Below are 14,863 nucleotides of genomic sequence, written 5' to 3' on the forward strand. Positions count from 1 at the left end.
GAAGCCAAGATTGTGCGTGTGTGGTTGCTATGGAAACCCGTCAAGTCTTTTTAAATAAACGTGAACACCGTGCATGAAAATAATGTTGGTTTAATTTATTTATTATTATTTATTAAAGTGAAAAACGTAGAAAAAAAATTACAACCCTTACTGCAGTACGGGGTCATCAATTGGTCACAAGGGGGCGCTATTACACAAGAGACTAGCGAGAAAAACGTTTATTCTCCCATATAAGGCAATTATCAATTTATTCACTCATTGATATAAAGTGCAATACAATAAGGAGCAACAATTTCCAATGAAACATTATTGACAATTATCAATAATTAAACCACCACACATTCAACATATTCAAGCAAGCAAAGTATAAGGCAGTGCTTCTCACAATGTATGACAAATGAGTAGTCTGGCTTAAAATGGTGGCACATATTTTACAGCAAGACTTTTAAGTTCCAAAAGAGAAGCGAGAAAAGACAAGTGACCCTGAGCTGTAGGTTGGCTGCTGCAGTGACCTGAAAAGGGAAATCAGGAGCTGGGATGAATTGAATATTCTACACAGCAGTAAAAATATCAAAGCTATCATTATATAAAAGCTATCATTATATAAAAGCATTTTTTTGAAATATTAGCGTACCCAAAGAATGAAGTCAATGAATTATTCCACAGGTGACTCACTCAATCTTACAAAACGCACCGAGAGTTACTTCTTGTCGCTCTTTCCCAGAGTATTGATGGCTTTGCTCTCCAGGATCTCAACCTTGTGTTCAGGCTGAAGCACCGTGTTTGACACCATCGCCTTGGCCACAGTTTGGATGGGGGTGGACATGGATGTGGGGTAAATGGCAGAGACAGCACTCAAGAACTGCCTGGCTATCCATTCGCCAGGACGACTCTCCTGTCGGTCCACCAGCAAAACCCTGTTGGGCCGCAGTATGAATATAAAAAAACGGTTTTGGCTGTCAACTTAAAATTTATCAAGTTAACTCACCCAGGTCTGTAAACAGCATATCTGTCGAAATCCAAGGCCTGTATATCTGCTTCCACTTGTCCCTGAAAAAAATTTTTTCATTGCTTTTAATGATACGCAAAGGGATATATAAAGAAAAAATAAAGGATAAACACCTTCACTTTGAGATAAAGGAAGTTGCTGCTTTTATCTGCTCCTCTTGAAGACTCCAAGTGGAATTGTGTGCAGCCTCCAGCTTTAGCAAGCTCCGCAGATTTTAACACATAGTCATGATCAACTCGAACAAATCCTTCCTGAAATCAGACAAATTGACACCACGTGATATTCCGTAACCTGTTTGACAATGCAGCTCACTGTAAACAAATTTTTCCATAATGGATCAATAAAGACATTTGATTGCATTCTCTTTGTTGAACTCACAGCCCCTGCTTTTGCTCTGGTTGTTCCAAGGCAACAGTAGCCGACATCATGGCCCTGGAAAGCAGCAGCAAAGTCCTCAAGTTTGTCAAAGTCCACTACCACTTGAACCTGGAGACAAAAAGAGGAAACACAAACATCAATGCAACTTCATTGGGATTTGCGCCAATTGGCTTCATGGTTGGCCCACTAACCACATTCTCAAAGGCTTCGTCCTCAAGGTTGAGATGCCGTCTTCCAATGAGTGTGATCTTGGAGAAGATGTTGCGCTGTAGCAACTCTTTAAGGAGCACCCTACCAGTTTCCCCAGATGCTCCGAGGATGAAACAGCTCTTATTCGTCTGCCTGAAATTTTCCTCCAGAATTTTCATGTTTGAGGCCATTCTGTGTGCCAGAAAAGAATCAGCCACTTTATATCATGCAATATCTTTCTATCTGGAGCAGTTGTACACTACGTCTTTGTCAAAACAGTGCGTGCGTGCGTGCGTTTATATGTTGGATAAAAATATATTTGATTCTCTTTGCATCTTTGTCTTTGTTGACTCACGTATGAATACCAAAGGAGCCTGAAATGACTGTTTACATGCGCTAATCAAACACCCCATTTGCGCACTATTTTGCTTTTGCGCTCTTCGGTCTTCAATATTTACCTGGCAAGATGAGCTGGCTCAGGGTCGTCCAAACACTTGAGAATAACTGCGACGATGACGATCGAGAGAGTGAGAAAGATTGTGGCTTTTTCTAGCAGTTTGACAAGAGGCATCACACGGAGCGACGACGGTAGTGACAACACTTCCGGGTTGTGTTGCGCATTGTCTCCCTGCTGATCTGATTGGTTGAGGAATGCGGAAGAGCCCATCAAGTCCCGTTTTTATTTTTCTTGCCCTTTAAACGTTGTATAATCGGCTGTCAAATGTCTATACTTTTTTTTTTTTTTAACCTTTCTTTGCTACGACATGTCAATCGATAAAGAACAGTACTTTAGGGAGCCGGAAAACAATAGAAAATCTTATATATAATATATAATATCATATATATAAAATATACAATATGTCTTCATTACTAAGACTTTAAAAAAATATATTTTTTTAATGGGGAAATAAGTACAGAGTATATTTTGGTCATACTCCTGTCAAATGGCACATAAGAAAAATAAACACTCCTGAATATTTTTAGTTAGTTGGAATCTCTTAACATGCTTGTTTTGGGAAGAAAACCTGTGCAAGGATAGGGAGAACATACAAAGGCTATACAGGAAGATTAGAGGAGAGATTCGAAACCCAAACCTCAGAACAGTGAGGCAGGTGTATCAACCACTAACCTACCTGCTTCATGGAAAGCTTTCCTTAAGGCAAAAATATATCTTCAAAGCAAATTTCAATTTGTGTATTTGTTATTTTCTACCTGCATGTTAGGTAGAATTAAAAACATCAAGGTCAGGCTACAATGCAAGTACTTTTTCAACATGTTTTTAAAGTGTTGCAAGAACTACATTGTGGTGTGTTTGACACGAAGCCTGGAGAGCGCGAATCAAACCCTCAAAAGGCCTTTCACTTTCCTCAGACCTTTAGGGGGTTTCATTAGGCAAGAGCCTCACACAAAGAAGCCAAGTCCAGTCACATGCAATGAATTCATCAACTCCCCATGTTTGCAACACCCCGACCACTTGGAACACAAGGCATCGACCCAATCTAATAGAATATGATGGCGCCAGAGATGATCCTTTAAAGATGTCAGCAGTAAGAGACAGAAAGAAAAGAGGCCTTAAACTGGCACTCTGCTCAAATGAAATGTCGCGTCTTTGTTCTTGAGCCGCAGGTGCTAATTGGGCCGAGCGGCGGGGAGGAAAGCCGCCGCTGGGCTCCTGTCTGTCGCACCTGTTGGGTCATTGTCTCAAGCATTGATCGGACAGGAAGTCGCAGTAAGAAGGCTTATGGCTCTCTGGGTGCGTGGCAGAAACGTGGTTCAATTTCCTTTTTGGAGCCTCGCTGCTGGGGGTGGAAATGCCAATGGTGGTCAGTGGTCAATCACGGTTAACCATTGTTGGTCTTTTACTTAAGGATGTATAGAATTCACCACTTCCACCGCTCTTGTGTTTGGCTTTTCTCAACTTTTCATATATAGTTGACGTACTGTATGAAGACTTTTAGACACTATTGATATGACTTGTGGCTTTTGTGCTTTTCTCCAAGCAAGACTGACGACTGCTTATGTTAATTGCAGTCAATTTAGAAAACAGACGTTGTTAAAATTTATTTCCTAGCATGTTCCTTTGGTCATGTCTGAGTCAAAACATTCAAAGAAATGACAATTCTGTGCTTAAGGGCTAGAAAAAAACCCAACCCACATTTGCCTGACCCCAAACTATCCAGTTTCACAGTCACTGTCAAGTTAGTAAATAGAAATTTTCGATTCCATTTCTATGTGCATAAAACAAACCCACCAAGATGTCGAGACCCACAAACGCAGCTTAAGTTTGGGGAGGGAGTGCCGTTCGCAGACTCTGAAGTGTGATGCTAATGATGGTCACTAATGGAGCCTGACAGCACAATCTGCTGCCCATTGTCTCCCAATAAACAGCCTTACAGTCCACATGAGCCACACAGCAGCGGCGCTTTGACGAGCAGCGAGAGCGGCAGACTGCGGCCTGGGTGGAGGGTCGCACCTCAGGGGACGGGCCTGATCCTCAAGTGGGGATTAACTCAATTAGAGAGGCCCTGTTTGATCGAGATGCGAACCTATCTGAGGCTTCTGTTACTGTTGCCAGAATTTGTTGCTGTGTCTTCCTCAGCTTTGTTCTCAGCTCAGAGCTCCAGACAAACAAGAGTATCCATGGTGCTCGGCGCCGAGCTTTCCCGCTCAAAAGGGGCTGCGGCTAAGCAGTGATGAGACCTTACTTTTTCCTCCTCCGAGGAACAATGAGCTCATTAAGGGAGCAAACAGATTAGAAGCGTCTTTCAATAGGCCGCCCTAAAAAGAGTCTGGGGGGGACCTGGCAGCCCCCAGCATGCTCAGCTAAGAAGACGCAGGCACATCTGGCAAAGCAACCTGACTTCCTGGAATCCTGTCTGAGAAGCTCCTAAAAGAATCGTCACTAAATGCACGACCACACACACCATTTTTCAGACCTCCCATATTTTGAGATGTGTAATGATGAGTTTCTGAATGGATGGCAAGAGAAAAGAAGGATAAAACGATAGAACGGGACGTTCCCAGGGAGGCATCAAAGTTGAAACAGTTGAATCTGCATGTTCTCGGATGACGTCATCATAGCATAATGCGGCAAAAGCCTCTTAGCGAAAACTCAAAGCCAAACAGAAATATCCACGATCAAATCTATTTGCGCTCTCAAATCTCTTCTTTGTGGAAGGAGCGGCGAGGCTTAATGAGTCCTTTGAGCCGCCGGCATCTTTAACGGAGTGGCTTTGGGAATGTCATCCAACTAACCTTTAGTCTCGTTCCCACATCGAGCAAGAGTGAGGAGCTTGTAATACCCATCTTTCAATTTTTGTCTACTGCTGATCATTGTATCTCTATTTTGTCCATCCCAAATGCACATATGGAGCTATTATGCTAATAAATGCAAAAAATATGACACAACTACATCTTTAGTCAGAGAACATGTTCAAGGCGAGGCTTTAATGATTTTTTTTTTTTCATTTTGGAGCAATTTTGTCAATCAAGTACTTCATTTGAGGAGTACAATTTTGCAGGTTAATTCCTGGGACTTTTTCAAATGTTTTTTTAATTAATCTTTTTAATAAACCTCAAAAGTCCAAATCAAAAACTCACTACTGAAGCAGACTAATAACTACTGATATTATAAATTGTTATAAGGTATATTTTTATATTTATATACTTTTAAACTTCTCGATGAATTGACTTAGGTTAGCTTAGCAATTAGCCTAATTCCTTCACGAGAATTATTCTGGTCAGTACTGTAGCTTAATCAGCACCACAGAGGCAATCATTTCTGATTTAAAAACGATTCTATAAAGTTTTTAGTTCGACAAATAGCCATGCTGATTTTTTTCTTTCTTCTTAATATCAATGGCAAAACCGAGGTCTGCTTATGTGCGTGCTGATGAGGGCCAGCGCCGCCATGTTTATCCCACAGTCCCCCGTCACAGTGTGATACTGCTCTGCTTTGGCTGATCTTCCTCCTAAAGCCATTTGAGCTTGTGACTGAGATGGAATGGGCAAGAAGGCAGATCATGTCAGATCATGACAGACCCACCACAGCAGAGACCTCCCTGCTGATGAGCAAACATGACTACAAATGGCAGAGCTTGCTGGACAATCACTTGGTGAATGGAGGCTAATTAGCTGGAGGCTAATGCCAGTTTACTAACAACCTGTATTAGCGTGCTCGCTCGGCGGGGAGTCGGAGATGACCAATGAGCGCTAATCCCTCATAAAGCCAAAGTGCTCCTCCCTGGAGCGGACATTAGCATAGCGTTCTGGTTAAGGCAGCTGCTGCTGAAACAATATATTGGACATGATGTTTTGGTTTTAGTTTGGAAACTCTTAAATGGATTTCATTTGTCGATTTGAAACACCATCCTCCATGCGATGATGTCATCTGTATCCACGGGAATACAAAGTACTGAGTTATTATTTATGACTAAAGAGGAATTACTAGTCAGTGCCAGTGTTTGAGGACATTCAAAACGTTGACGTACTGTACGTGAATTCAAAACAGACTCACAACCGTCTTCCTTCTTCGAGTCTCGTTTCTACGCTCCTCTCACATTCCCATTGCTTCTGAAAGCACTGCCTGGGTGGTGTGGAGATTACACGATCCCTGTGTGTGTGTATCAAGGAGAGTGCAAGGCCAATGTGTGTGTTTGGGATTAGCAAGCTTTAGCATTATCACCAAGACCGGACTGACCACATTCCCTCGCTCTGCCAATAATTTGAAGGGAGGAGAAAGCGGGCCGGTCCATTAGCTCACACTCTGTTTGTTCAGGAGCCGGCCCCGCTCTGATCCCTTAAATTCTCCCTCCTGATTCCGAGAGGATCTCTGGCTTTTGTGACCGATGGATGGCGAGATAAAGGATGAGACCGAGGGGCGCTCTGATTCGGAGATTGCGGTCCTTGGGACATTCTTGTACACTTAGCAAACTAATCAGCGTGTGTAAACAGACTGAGACTTGTTAGGGGCTGCGGGTTGAAAAGTGTGGGGCACTGCCGTTGATTGGGGGGGGGGAGATGTTCATGGACCACACTTGGTGTCTGCGGACGATGGGTTAGATTAGTTTAGCTCACACGTTACTATCGTTGATTGAAAAATATAATGCTCGGGTTGGAACATTTTACTCCAGTCCTAAAGGCTTCACACTGGCTCCCGGTTAGAACATTTAAAAATCCTTCTCCTGATTACATAGCTCAAAGCAAACACGGTGAAGCAGCAATTAGCTGGAATGCTGCGCGCTAATAGAATAAGCTGCCAATAGAAGTTAAGTAAGCCTGAAAGGGAAATGTTTTTATGAGTACTTCCCCAATTTAAGATTTCAAATTAAAATCAATTCAAATCAAATGAAAAATCCATGGGAAACCATGTCTGCAGAAGTGGACAAAGTTCATAATCAAAAATCAGACTTGAAAATGGCCTCCCCAAAATACATGTTGAAATGTCATACAGTATTAAACGTGACATCACCTTGGACAAGAGGAAAGCAAATGTAAAATCCATTTCCCCTGTGGGATTGCTATTATAATAAGCCATCAATCATCAGATCTTAAGCCTTACCCCAAAGGAAAAGTTGTCTTTAAGCTCTCAGTGGCTCAATGACGTCCTTATTTTAAGTGGACATCAGATCAGATGTCACAATTAATTCCCCATAGCCGGAACCTCTCCTAATACCCCTCACAGCCAATTAGGGAACATAATGGCAGCAAAGATACAATGACAGAGCGCGGGAGTTAAGAGGAGCTACACATGCGACCCGTCACTTGTCAGTGGAGACGCCGAGGTAAGGTTGCAAATCAGTCGGCAGCCGCGCGGCTCTACTGGGGATTGGGGTCCGGCTCGGCCCGTTTGTGCAGCTTGTGATCCAGTAATGACCGCTTTGGTGTTGATCTGACAGCCACCTGAGGGAATTCCCAGTCAGGCAACCAGCGACTAAAAGCAGCTTTGATAGGCAAAGTGGCTCGGTTGCTGCCGACGCCGAGGAGGAACACGGTTGAGCTAATGGGACATGTCGCTGCTAACTTGTGGACGAGCACCTGGCGACCACGCCTGATTCAAAAAGCAACAAAGAATGTTTGGAGTAATACACGAATGTACCGAGTCAAACCGAGAAATTCAAATGAAAATTCATGGATGGATGGATGGATGGATGGATGGATGGATGGATGGATGGATGGATGGATGGATGGATGGATGGATGGATGGATGGATGGATGGATGGATGGATGGATGGATGGATTGTGAAAAGGTAAAAGGTAAAAAAGGTAAATTACAAATGAAAAACATCCAACTAACATGATAGATGGATAGATGGATAGATGGATAGATAGATAGATAGATAGATAGATAGATAGATAGATAGATAGATAGATAGATAGATAGATAGATAGATAGATAGATAGATAGATAGATAGATAGATAGATAGATAGATAGATAGATAGATAGATAGATAGATAGATAGATAGATAGATAGATAGATAGATAGATAGATAGATAGATAGATAGATAGATAGATAGATAGATCATCTCTCATTGCTCTTTATTGATTGTTATAATCCTACAAAGGGGACACCAGCGCTGTCAGCATGTGTGTGTGTGTGTGTGTGTGTGTGTGTGTGTGTGTGTGTGTGTGTTTGTGTGTGTGTGCGCGTGTGCGTAAAGAGGGGCGTTGCGGCTGAGTTACGGGGGTTTATTCCGTCTGCTGGTCTTGTCATCTTGTCGGGCTGGTTGTGTGGTGAAGAATGATGAAGGCAGCTGGTGTGACTAAAGCGAGGACAGGTCCAAATTGGGCGGATGCGAGTCTTTAGCATAGAGAGGAGGAGATGGGACAGGGGTGGTGTCAGGAGTCCACGGGGCCGCTCGCAAACAGCACCACACCCACCCAACTGTTCCTCTTTCAACACCCTTCTGCCCATTTCTCCCTCTCTCTCTCTCTCTCTCTCTCTCTCTCTCTCTCTTTCCCCATGCCCAGCTTTATTTCTTCGCTCTCCTCCTCTTTTCTTCTCCAACTGCATTGTTAACAAAACGGTTTACAAACCCTGGCTGGTACATTATCCACGACCGCCTCCTGTGAGATTGATTTAGGCAAATGGATTCAGAAAGGCAAGGGAGGGTGGGGGGGGTGGTGGAAAAGGGGAAAGCCAAAAGGGGTGTGCGGCGGCTTTACAAATCCACCACATGGGCAACGTTGAATATTCCTTTTCACTTGCATTTTGAGCAGCCATACATTAAACGCTCATTATAGGGCCTTTATGCTGGAGAGGAGCCTCCGTCTCTGGGAGGGCAAAGCGGCTAAAGATGCACTATGATCTTCTTGCATATGCATGCATGGAGCATCTTTAGAGGCTTTCACATCTGCACGGCTCAGCGCCTTGACTTTGCCTTCAAGAAAACGACAAGTTTTCACGTGACATTTCACTGATCGAAAACGGAGAATCGGCGAGTCGCTAAAAAATCGGGTCGCAAACTTCTTCCGTCAAGACAAAAACCTTTCACTATTTCTTTTTGAAGATATCATTTCACTTTCACAACAATCTCCTTTTCCACAACAATAGAATCATTTTCAAAATGTGTGTGCAAGGGGAGGGGGGGGGGAAAAGGTTGACCTGGGCATCCCATCATGATAAATCACTGCTTAATGAGGAGTCTATTGTGTCTTCACATATTGTGCGAGGGTCCGCGGCCGCCCCAGCGCCGCCGCCTCCTCCTCCTGTGTCCCTTGGAGCGCTACCTTTGGGTTGTTAAGCTGACACAGATAATGAACTGGCCGCTTTGAACTGTCCTCACAATATTGACTGGTTGCACACAGCAGATGTCTCCCTGGCAGAAAGCAACTGGTAAAAGCACATTAGGTTAACAAAGAGAGCTTTGCTTTGCAGGGGTGGGGAGTTGAGAGGAGGTGGCAGCGGGTTCGGGTGGGTGTGGGAGGGGGAGTGGGGGGGGAGCAGAGGGCAAGCTTCAGAGTTGACGGATCTGGGGGATTATATCAAAACAACACATTTGCCAATTATATGAGGGAGAAGTGACAAAAAGTGGACATTTTTGCTTTTAACGGTGTGAAAAAGTAAAAAGGGACTTCTTTACAATTGTTGATATGATTTGAATTCGTAGGAAATACAACTAGAGTTCTCTACGTGAGATTTTGTATATGTAATACATTTTATTTACTCTTGATATGAATTGACGAAAATGATCCCGTTCACTTGCACTTCATTTTGGATGGGCGCTAGCGAGGCGACAAGTTTTTTTCTGCCAGAGGGACGGACGGCTGTCTAATGGGTCAATAATAAGCCGTGACTAAACGTCCCCCCCCCCCCTCCCGAGGGGCAGCTTGGCCAGACATACGCTTGCAGAAAGGTATGAGCCACCAACACTGATTACCATATAATTGCAGCCATTGTATTTGACATGGAGAATTAGCAACCCGCTAGGTGGCTAACTGGCCTTTTATTCTGCCTCTGACGGGACAAAAACACACAGAAGGACGCAATTCTTACAAATTGTGACAAAAAGTGATCCGCATTTTCTACAGAAGCTTTGCATCTTCAAAATTTGGCCAATTTTGATTTTTAAGAACAATTTGAAAATATCCCGGCAAAGGTGTCTGATGTTTATGTATAGCAATAGAGAAGGAAAAAAAAAAATCACACATGACTTCAAGTCACCTGCTCCTATTGGAACAAGATGGCGTGTCGGCATAATCTGCCGTGGTCAATTCAAGCCTCATCTCCCCTTTGGCTTTGAAAATACAGACAGTCCTCACCCTCTCGGTTTTGAAGGATGGAACGATTTGATTTGAGCTCGCGCGGAGCTTGTGAAGTTGAACACGACCCGCCGCGGCGGAGTCCCTTCACCCCACGTGTGGCTAAACGATCACTTCCCTGCCCTGCCTCGCATGGCGACAAATCTCCTTTTCATGATCACTTTTTACCCTTTAGGGCTTTTTTTTTTTCTTTTTGCCTGACTGGCTCTTTTCTAAACAGAGGAGGGAGAATCCGAGGAAGAATTTCTTTTCCTCTCCAAGGTTTTGTGTGATGACGGCTGAGTGAGCGTCCATTATGGAAGGGCCCGGACCACCACTGGATGACCCCGCTTGGAGTGACAAAACCCGATTGGTCACGGCCGCCGGGAGCTAATGGGCCAGAGAGGAATAGCCCTGGGTGGGTAATGACTGTATTCTCCGCTTTTCTCTTTTGGCCCTTCCGTTGCCCCCCGCCTCACCCTTACGGCCACCAGCCCGTGCTCTGCCTGTACTTCTTTGCACCCGCCCCGCATGCTTCCCTGGCCTTCTTGTCATTTACGCCGCATGTTCACAAGGCCTTTTTTTGTCACGGCGTTTGAGTGGCCCACTCGACAACAGATGCTGGAGACAGACCAGGCCATCGCAGGACCATATGCTTCGATGAGTTTTGGCCCTACGCAGCGACAACGGAAATTACGACCTTACTTCAACTCAATGAAATGGTCACATGATGAAAGGAGGGGCCTCGCTTGATGTTTGCGAAGTAAACAAAGCGATTGGCCCAAACGGAAGTCTGCTAGCTTAATGCTAACATAATACTTGCGAAGTAAACATTTTGCTCAAACGAACGTCTGCTAGCATAACGCTAACATAAAGCTTGCAAAGTAAACAAAGGGATTTGCTCAAACAAAAGTCAGCTAGCATAATGCCAACATAATGTGCAACACTGTCGTCGACGGGCAAACTTGGGTTACTTTATATTCACTTTGGAAAAAAAACGGAATACAAAGCGACCATATTGAATATTATTTTTAGAACATGTGGGCCAGTAAAAACGTATCATTAAAAATGTATCATGAACTGGTATGGATAATAATAAGTTAGATTTTAGCTAATTTGATGCTAGCCCGAAAATACCGCCATGAATTGAAATCAAAATTGATGATATTGCTAAATCTAGTTTGGGATGTGTTGGCAGAAGATAGAAGAGATGGATGGAGCCAACAGCAGGAGAAGAGGAGGAGTTGGAGGAGGAGGAGGTGATGCGGGGAGGTCACAGCAGCTCTATTGAAGGCCTAAGACAACACCACACAGAATGATAGACTCCTCAGGATTGTTTGTGCCTCACGAGCCATTCTCCCTCCTGTCTCCGTCAATGGCACCCTTAACCGCACATGAGAGACTTTCACAGGTACCAGTGTGTGTGTGTGTGTGTGCGTGTGTGTGTGTCTGAAGGGTGGAGCTCAGTGGTGGTGGGGTTGTATTTTAGAGATAAAGCCTCCTAGTCCTATGCTTGATTGCCCCGCTATAGACACTCTCTCAGTGGCTCTGAATGGCTCCCTTAGACGCCAGTGAATAAACTCTTACTCTTACGCTTCCATACATCACCCTCCACCCGGCTCCTCTGGCAGACCCCCCCCCCCCCCCCCCCCCCCCCAGCTTACATTGAATTTTCCATAGAGTTGAGCACAAGCCTTCAAACTACCCCCCCCCCCTGCAAAAAAAAAAAGTCCCCACACTTCTTTGCAAGTGGAAATCTTTTCATGGTCACAAATTCATGACTCACAAAATGCACAATGAGAATCTTCATTATTGTCCATGTTCAGGAAATATTATAAAACAGAAGATTGTATGATTTAGATTAGAATTAAGAATCGCCGAGACTGTCCGAAAAATCTTCTCTGGGCTCACGTCCCCGATCGGGTAATGACGTCATTGTCGTTTTGACTTAAAACGTTAATTAGCCTTTTCCTCTTTCCCAACAAGACGTTATGCAAACTTACATTTCCATTCTTAAAGCTTTATATGTAAAAGCGAGTGGCGAAGGCTCGCTGAATGTTGCCTCCTTATGGTGCCGCCTTGTTGAAAGCATTCAAATTCAGCTGGCAGAGCCGAGGTGCGCGGCTTTGCATATTACTCAGTCCTCGGGGACCTGAGCCCGGGCCGGCCTAGCTTTGTGTGGTCCTCGGCCACGCGGACCTCGGGGATTCGGTCGCTGTGATCAGGCCTCGATTTTAACACAAAAACAGCATTTACGCCAACCTGTTTTTTTTTACCCATCAGATTTGGCTCCAAGCTGTTCCCCTTTTGCTCCTATTGTGAATGTTAATTCCTCAAATCGGGATTGCTGAGCTCATACAGAATTTATGATACATGTCGGGGGGAAAACTCACATCTGGTGGTATACTGATGTTTCTTTTTTGCTGAGCTCCTCCCCGCCCCCGCCCCTCCTCAAAGATAATTTTCTTTCGAACGGCTCATTGGGACACTTCAAAATCACGCCGAACAAAAGATCCAATAAAGAAAGATACTTTGAGCCCCCCCGGCCCTCGCCAGCGTCACTGTTTCAATCATCTCATGCACTTGTGAGGAACTGTGGCTAAATTAGTCTGCTTAGAAAGCCACAAGTGCCTTAATTAAAACTTCATCCTCTTTCCAAATCCTCTTCGCTTCTTAATTCTCTGCCACTCATCCCTCCCTGGGCCAGAACTGCATCTCATCCGGCGCCGGGGGCATCGTTGACTCGCACTCCAAATGCTTTTACTTGATCGTCGGGCCTCAATAGAAAGTACAGGCTCGATACAATGACGCTGCAAATTAAAAGGGATGACTGTCCAAATGAAATCAAGCGAGGTGGGTCTTTTCGGTCGGAGCTAAGATCACACCCCCCCCCCCTCCACTGCAACTCTTCAAGACGTTCTCATAACGGAGAGGTGAGGGGAGAGTGAATGGAGGTTTTCTTCCCAGTCCTCCTCGAGATGCTCCTTCTTGCTAATTAACTCGGGCCCCTTTGTGGTGTCCCGTAAGGACGGCGAAGCTCAATAGCCCTTTCTGAATCGGCAAAGCGTCGCCGAGCGTCTTCTGCTCTCAAGCTCGCTTCAATCTGCTCTTTGTCACATGTTGCAATAGCCCGTGAATTGATACGGCTTTTAATTAATTAGATCATTGTGCCTCATCAATGTCATTATTTCGGCTTGGCGCTGAGTTCTTGGAAGTGAGCGAATGGAGATTATCCATTTTTTGGGGGGTACTTTGCAGCCTTGTTTATATGAATTAGAATTTTTTTGAATGGAGTAAAATTCGATAACCTCCATTTTTATTCCGACCTTCACTTTCTCAGAGTGACTGCGGAGGATTTACATGAAAGATTGAGCACCCTTCTTACAACAACTGCTAGCTATCATTTATATTCCATCTGTTGGTATTTCGGACATTGTCTGAGATCTCGGACACATGTCGTAAAGCTAATCGGGTTGGACTCGCTAACCGTGACGATGAGATCTGCTTCTGTCGTGATCAATTAGTTTCTGTTCGTCCGCTAGCAAAGTCAAGCAGAACATTGAAAGGCTGGGAAAGGAAAAGTGGAAGAAATACGAGATACTGTGGAGAAGTAAAGTTAGAGCAAAGCGGTTCTGTCCTCGACCCAACTCTCGCCGCTTGTCTTTGGAGAGGACGCGCTCTCTCAAACCATTCTTCTCTTCTTGACCTTAAATGTTGAGCCCAGCAGAGCACAGGTCACGCTGCAATCCATGACCTTTAACCTGGCCCGCTCTAGTGGGCTTTTTATGCGAGCGCTTTGTAGGCCTGAGCGGCTAAAAATAATGTGCCAAAACTGGAAGTGGATTTTGAATTTCCTGATCGTGGGGGCAGTTCGGGCGCCTCACCTACGGCTTATCGGTAAGGCAACGAGGGGATGAATGACAGGTCCGAGTCGGAGCACAGGCCGCCGCTGCATTCAAATGAAATTTTGGACTCCGAGCCGGGGGGTCTGCTGAGTGGAAAGTCAGTCACAACGCATTACTGCTGTTTGTCTGACTAAAGACCCCGAGCGTCGCGACGGTCATCATGCATCAGAGAATTTCAACAGGTTCAATGGAGCGGCTGATGGTGCGCATCCGGGTTGAGGAAAGCCCAAAATCGCCAGCCACCTCTGAGACTACGTGACCAATATTTGTCGTACTAAAAGTGCTGAGCTTTAAATTGCCAGTTTGAATGAGCAACCTAGATTTCTACTGATTTCATTTGCGTGCGGCATAACAACCAAATGCTGCTTCACCATGTTTGCTTTGAAAGCTGGGCTTCACTCAATAATTGACCTGAGTTGACAGCCATACTGGGTTTCAATTCAATTAGCATATGAATACATTTGATTTGAGCAATGAATGAATTATCAAAATATGTATTATATATGGATAAGTTGACTTCTCAGAGACTTGGATTTTTGTAAAGCCTATTTATGCTTTAGCCTACACAAAACAAAAAACTTTCCATAATTTTTTGCTCCATTGTGTATTTTTCACATAGAAAGCTTACCTTTCACCATAA

General features: G+C 44.4%; 1 protein-coding gene across 2 annotated transcripts; it reads right to left on the minus strand.

Moving 5' to 3' along the window:
* Positions 1 to 203: 203 nt before the first annotated feature.
* On the minus strand, positions 204 to 2,237 carry htatip2 (HIV-1 Tat interactive protein 2). 2 transcript variants are annotated; one of them, XM_085908471.1, is made up of 7 exons: positions 2,035 to 2,237; positions 1,579 to 1,768; positions 1,388 to 1,495; positions 1,123 to 1,260; positions 989 to 1,050; positions 676 to 917; positions 204 to 512 (listed from the first exon to the last, which is right to left on the minus strand). In XM_085908471.1, exons 1-6 carry the CDS (start codon positions 2,145 to 2,147, stop codon positions 701 to 703), a joined length of 828 nt encoding a protein of 275 aa, XP_085764597.1. In that variant the 5' UTR covers positions 2,148 to 2,237; the 3' UTR covers positions 204 to 512; positions 676 to 700. The 2 variants fall into 2 exon arrangements, with proteins under 2 accessions (XP_085764597.1, XP_085764596.1); XM_085908470.1 differs by having other exon boundaries at positions 695 to 917; positions 2,035 to 2,234.
* Between the last annotated feature and the right edge of the window lie 12,626 nt (positions 2,238 to 14,863).

The sequence above is a fragment of the Syngnathus leptorhynchus genome, chromosome 3 (assembly GCF_054491065.1).
Source record: "Syngnathus leptorhynchus isolate UIUO chromosome 3, UIUO_Slep, whole genome shotgun sequence".
Lineage (NCBI taxonomy): Eukaryota > Metazoa > Chordata > Actinopteri > Syngnathiformes > Syngnathidae > Syngnathus > Syngnathus leptorhynchus.

Excerpts from the sequence above, each read along its gene's own strand:
- htatip2 (XM_085908471.1), bottom strand. The coding sequence starts at position 2,147 with ATGCCTCTTGTCAAACTGCTAGAAAAAGCCACAATCTTTCTCACTCTC. Across the intron at positions 1,496-1,578 it reads ACGAAGCCTTTGAGAATGTG|GTTCAAGTGGTAGTGGACTT; the intron begins GTTAGTGGGCCA and ends TTTTGTCTCCAG. Across the intron at positions 1,261-1,387 it reads CCAGAGCAAAAGCAGGGGCT|GAAGGATTTGTTCGAGTTGA; the intron begins GTGAGTTCAACA and ends GTCTGATTTCAG.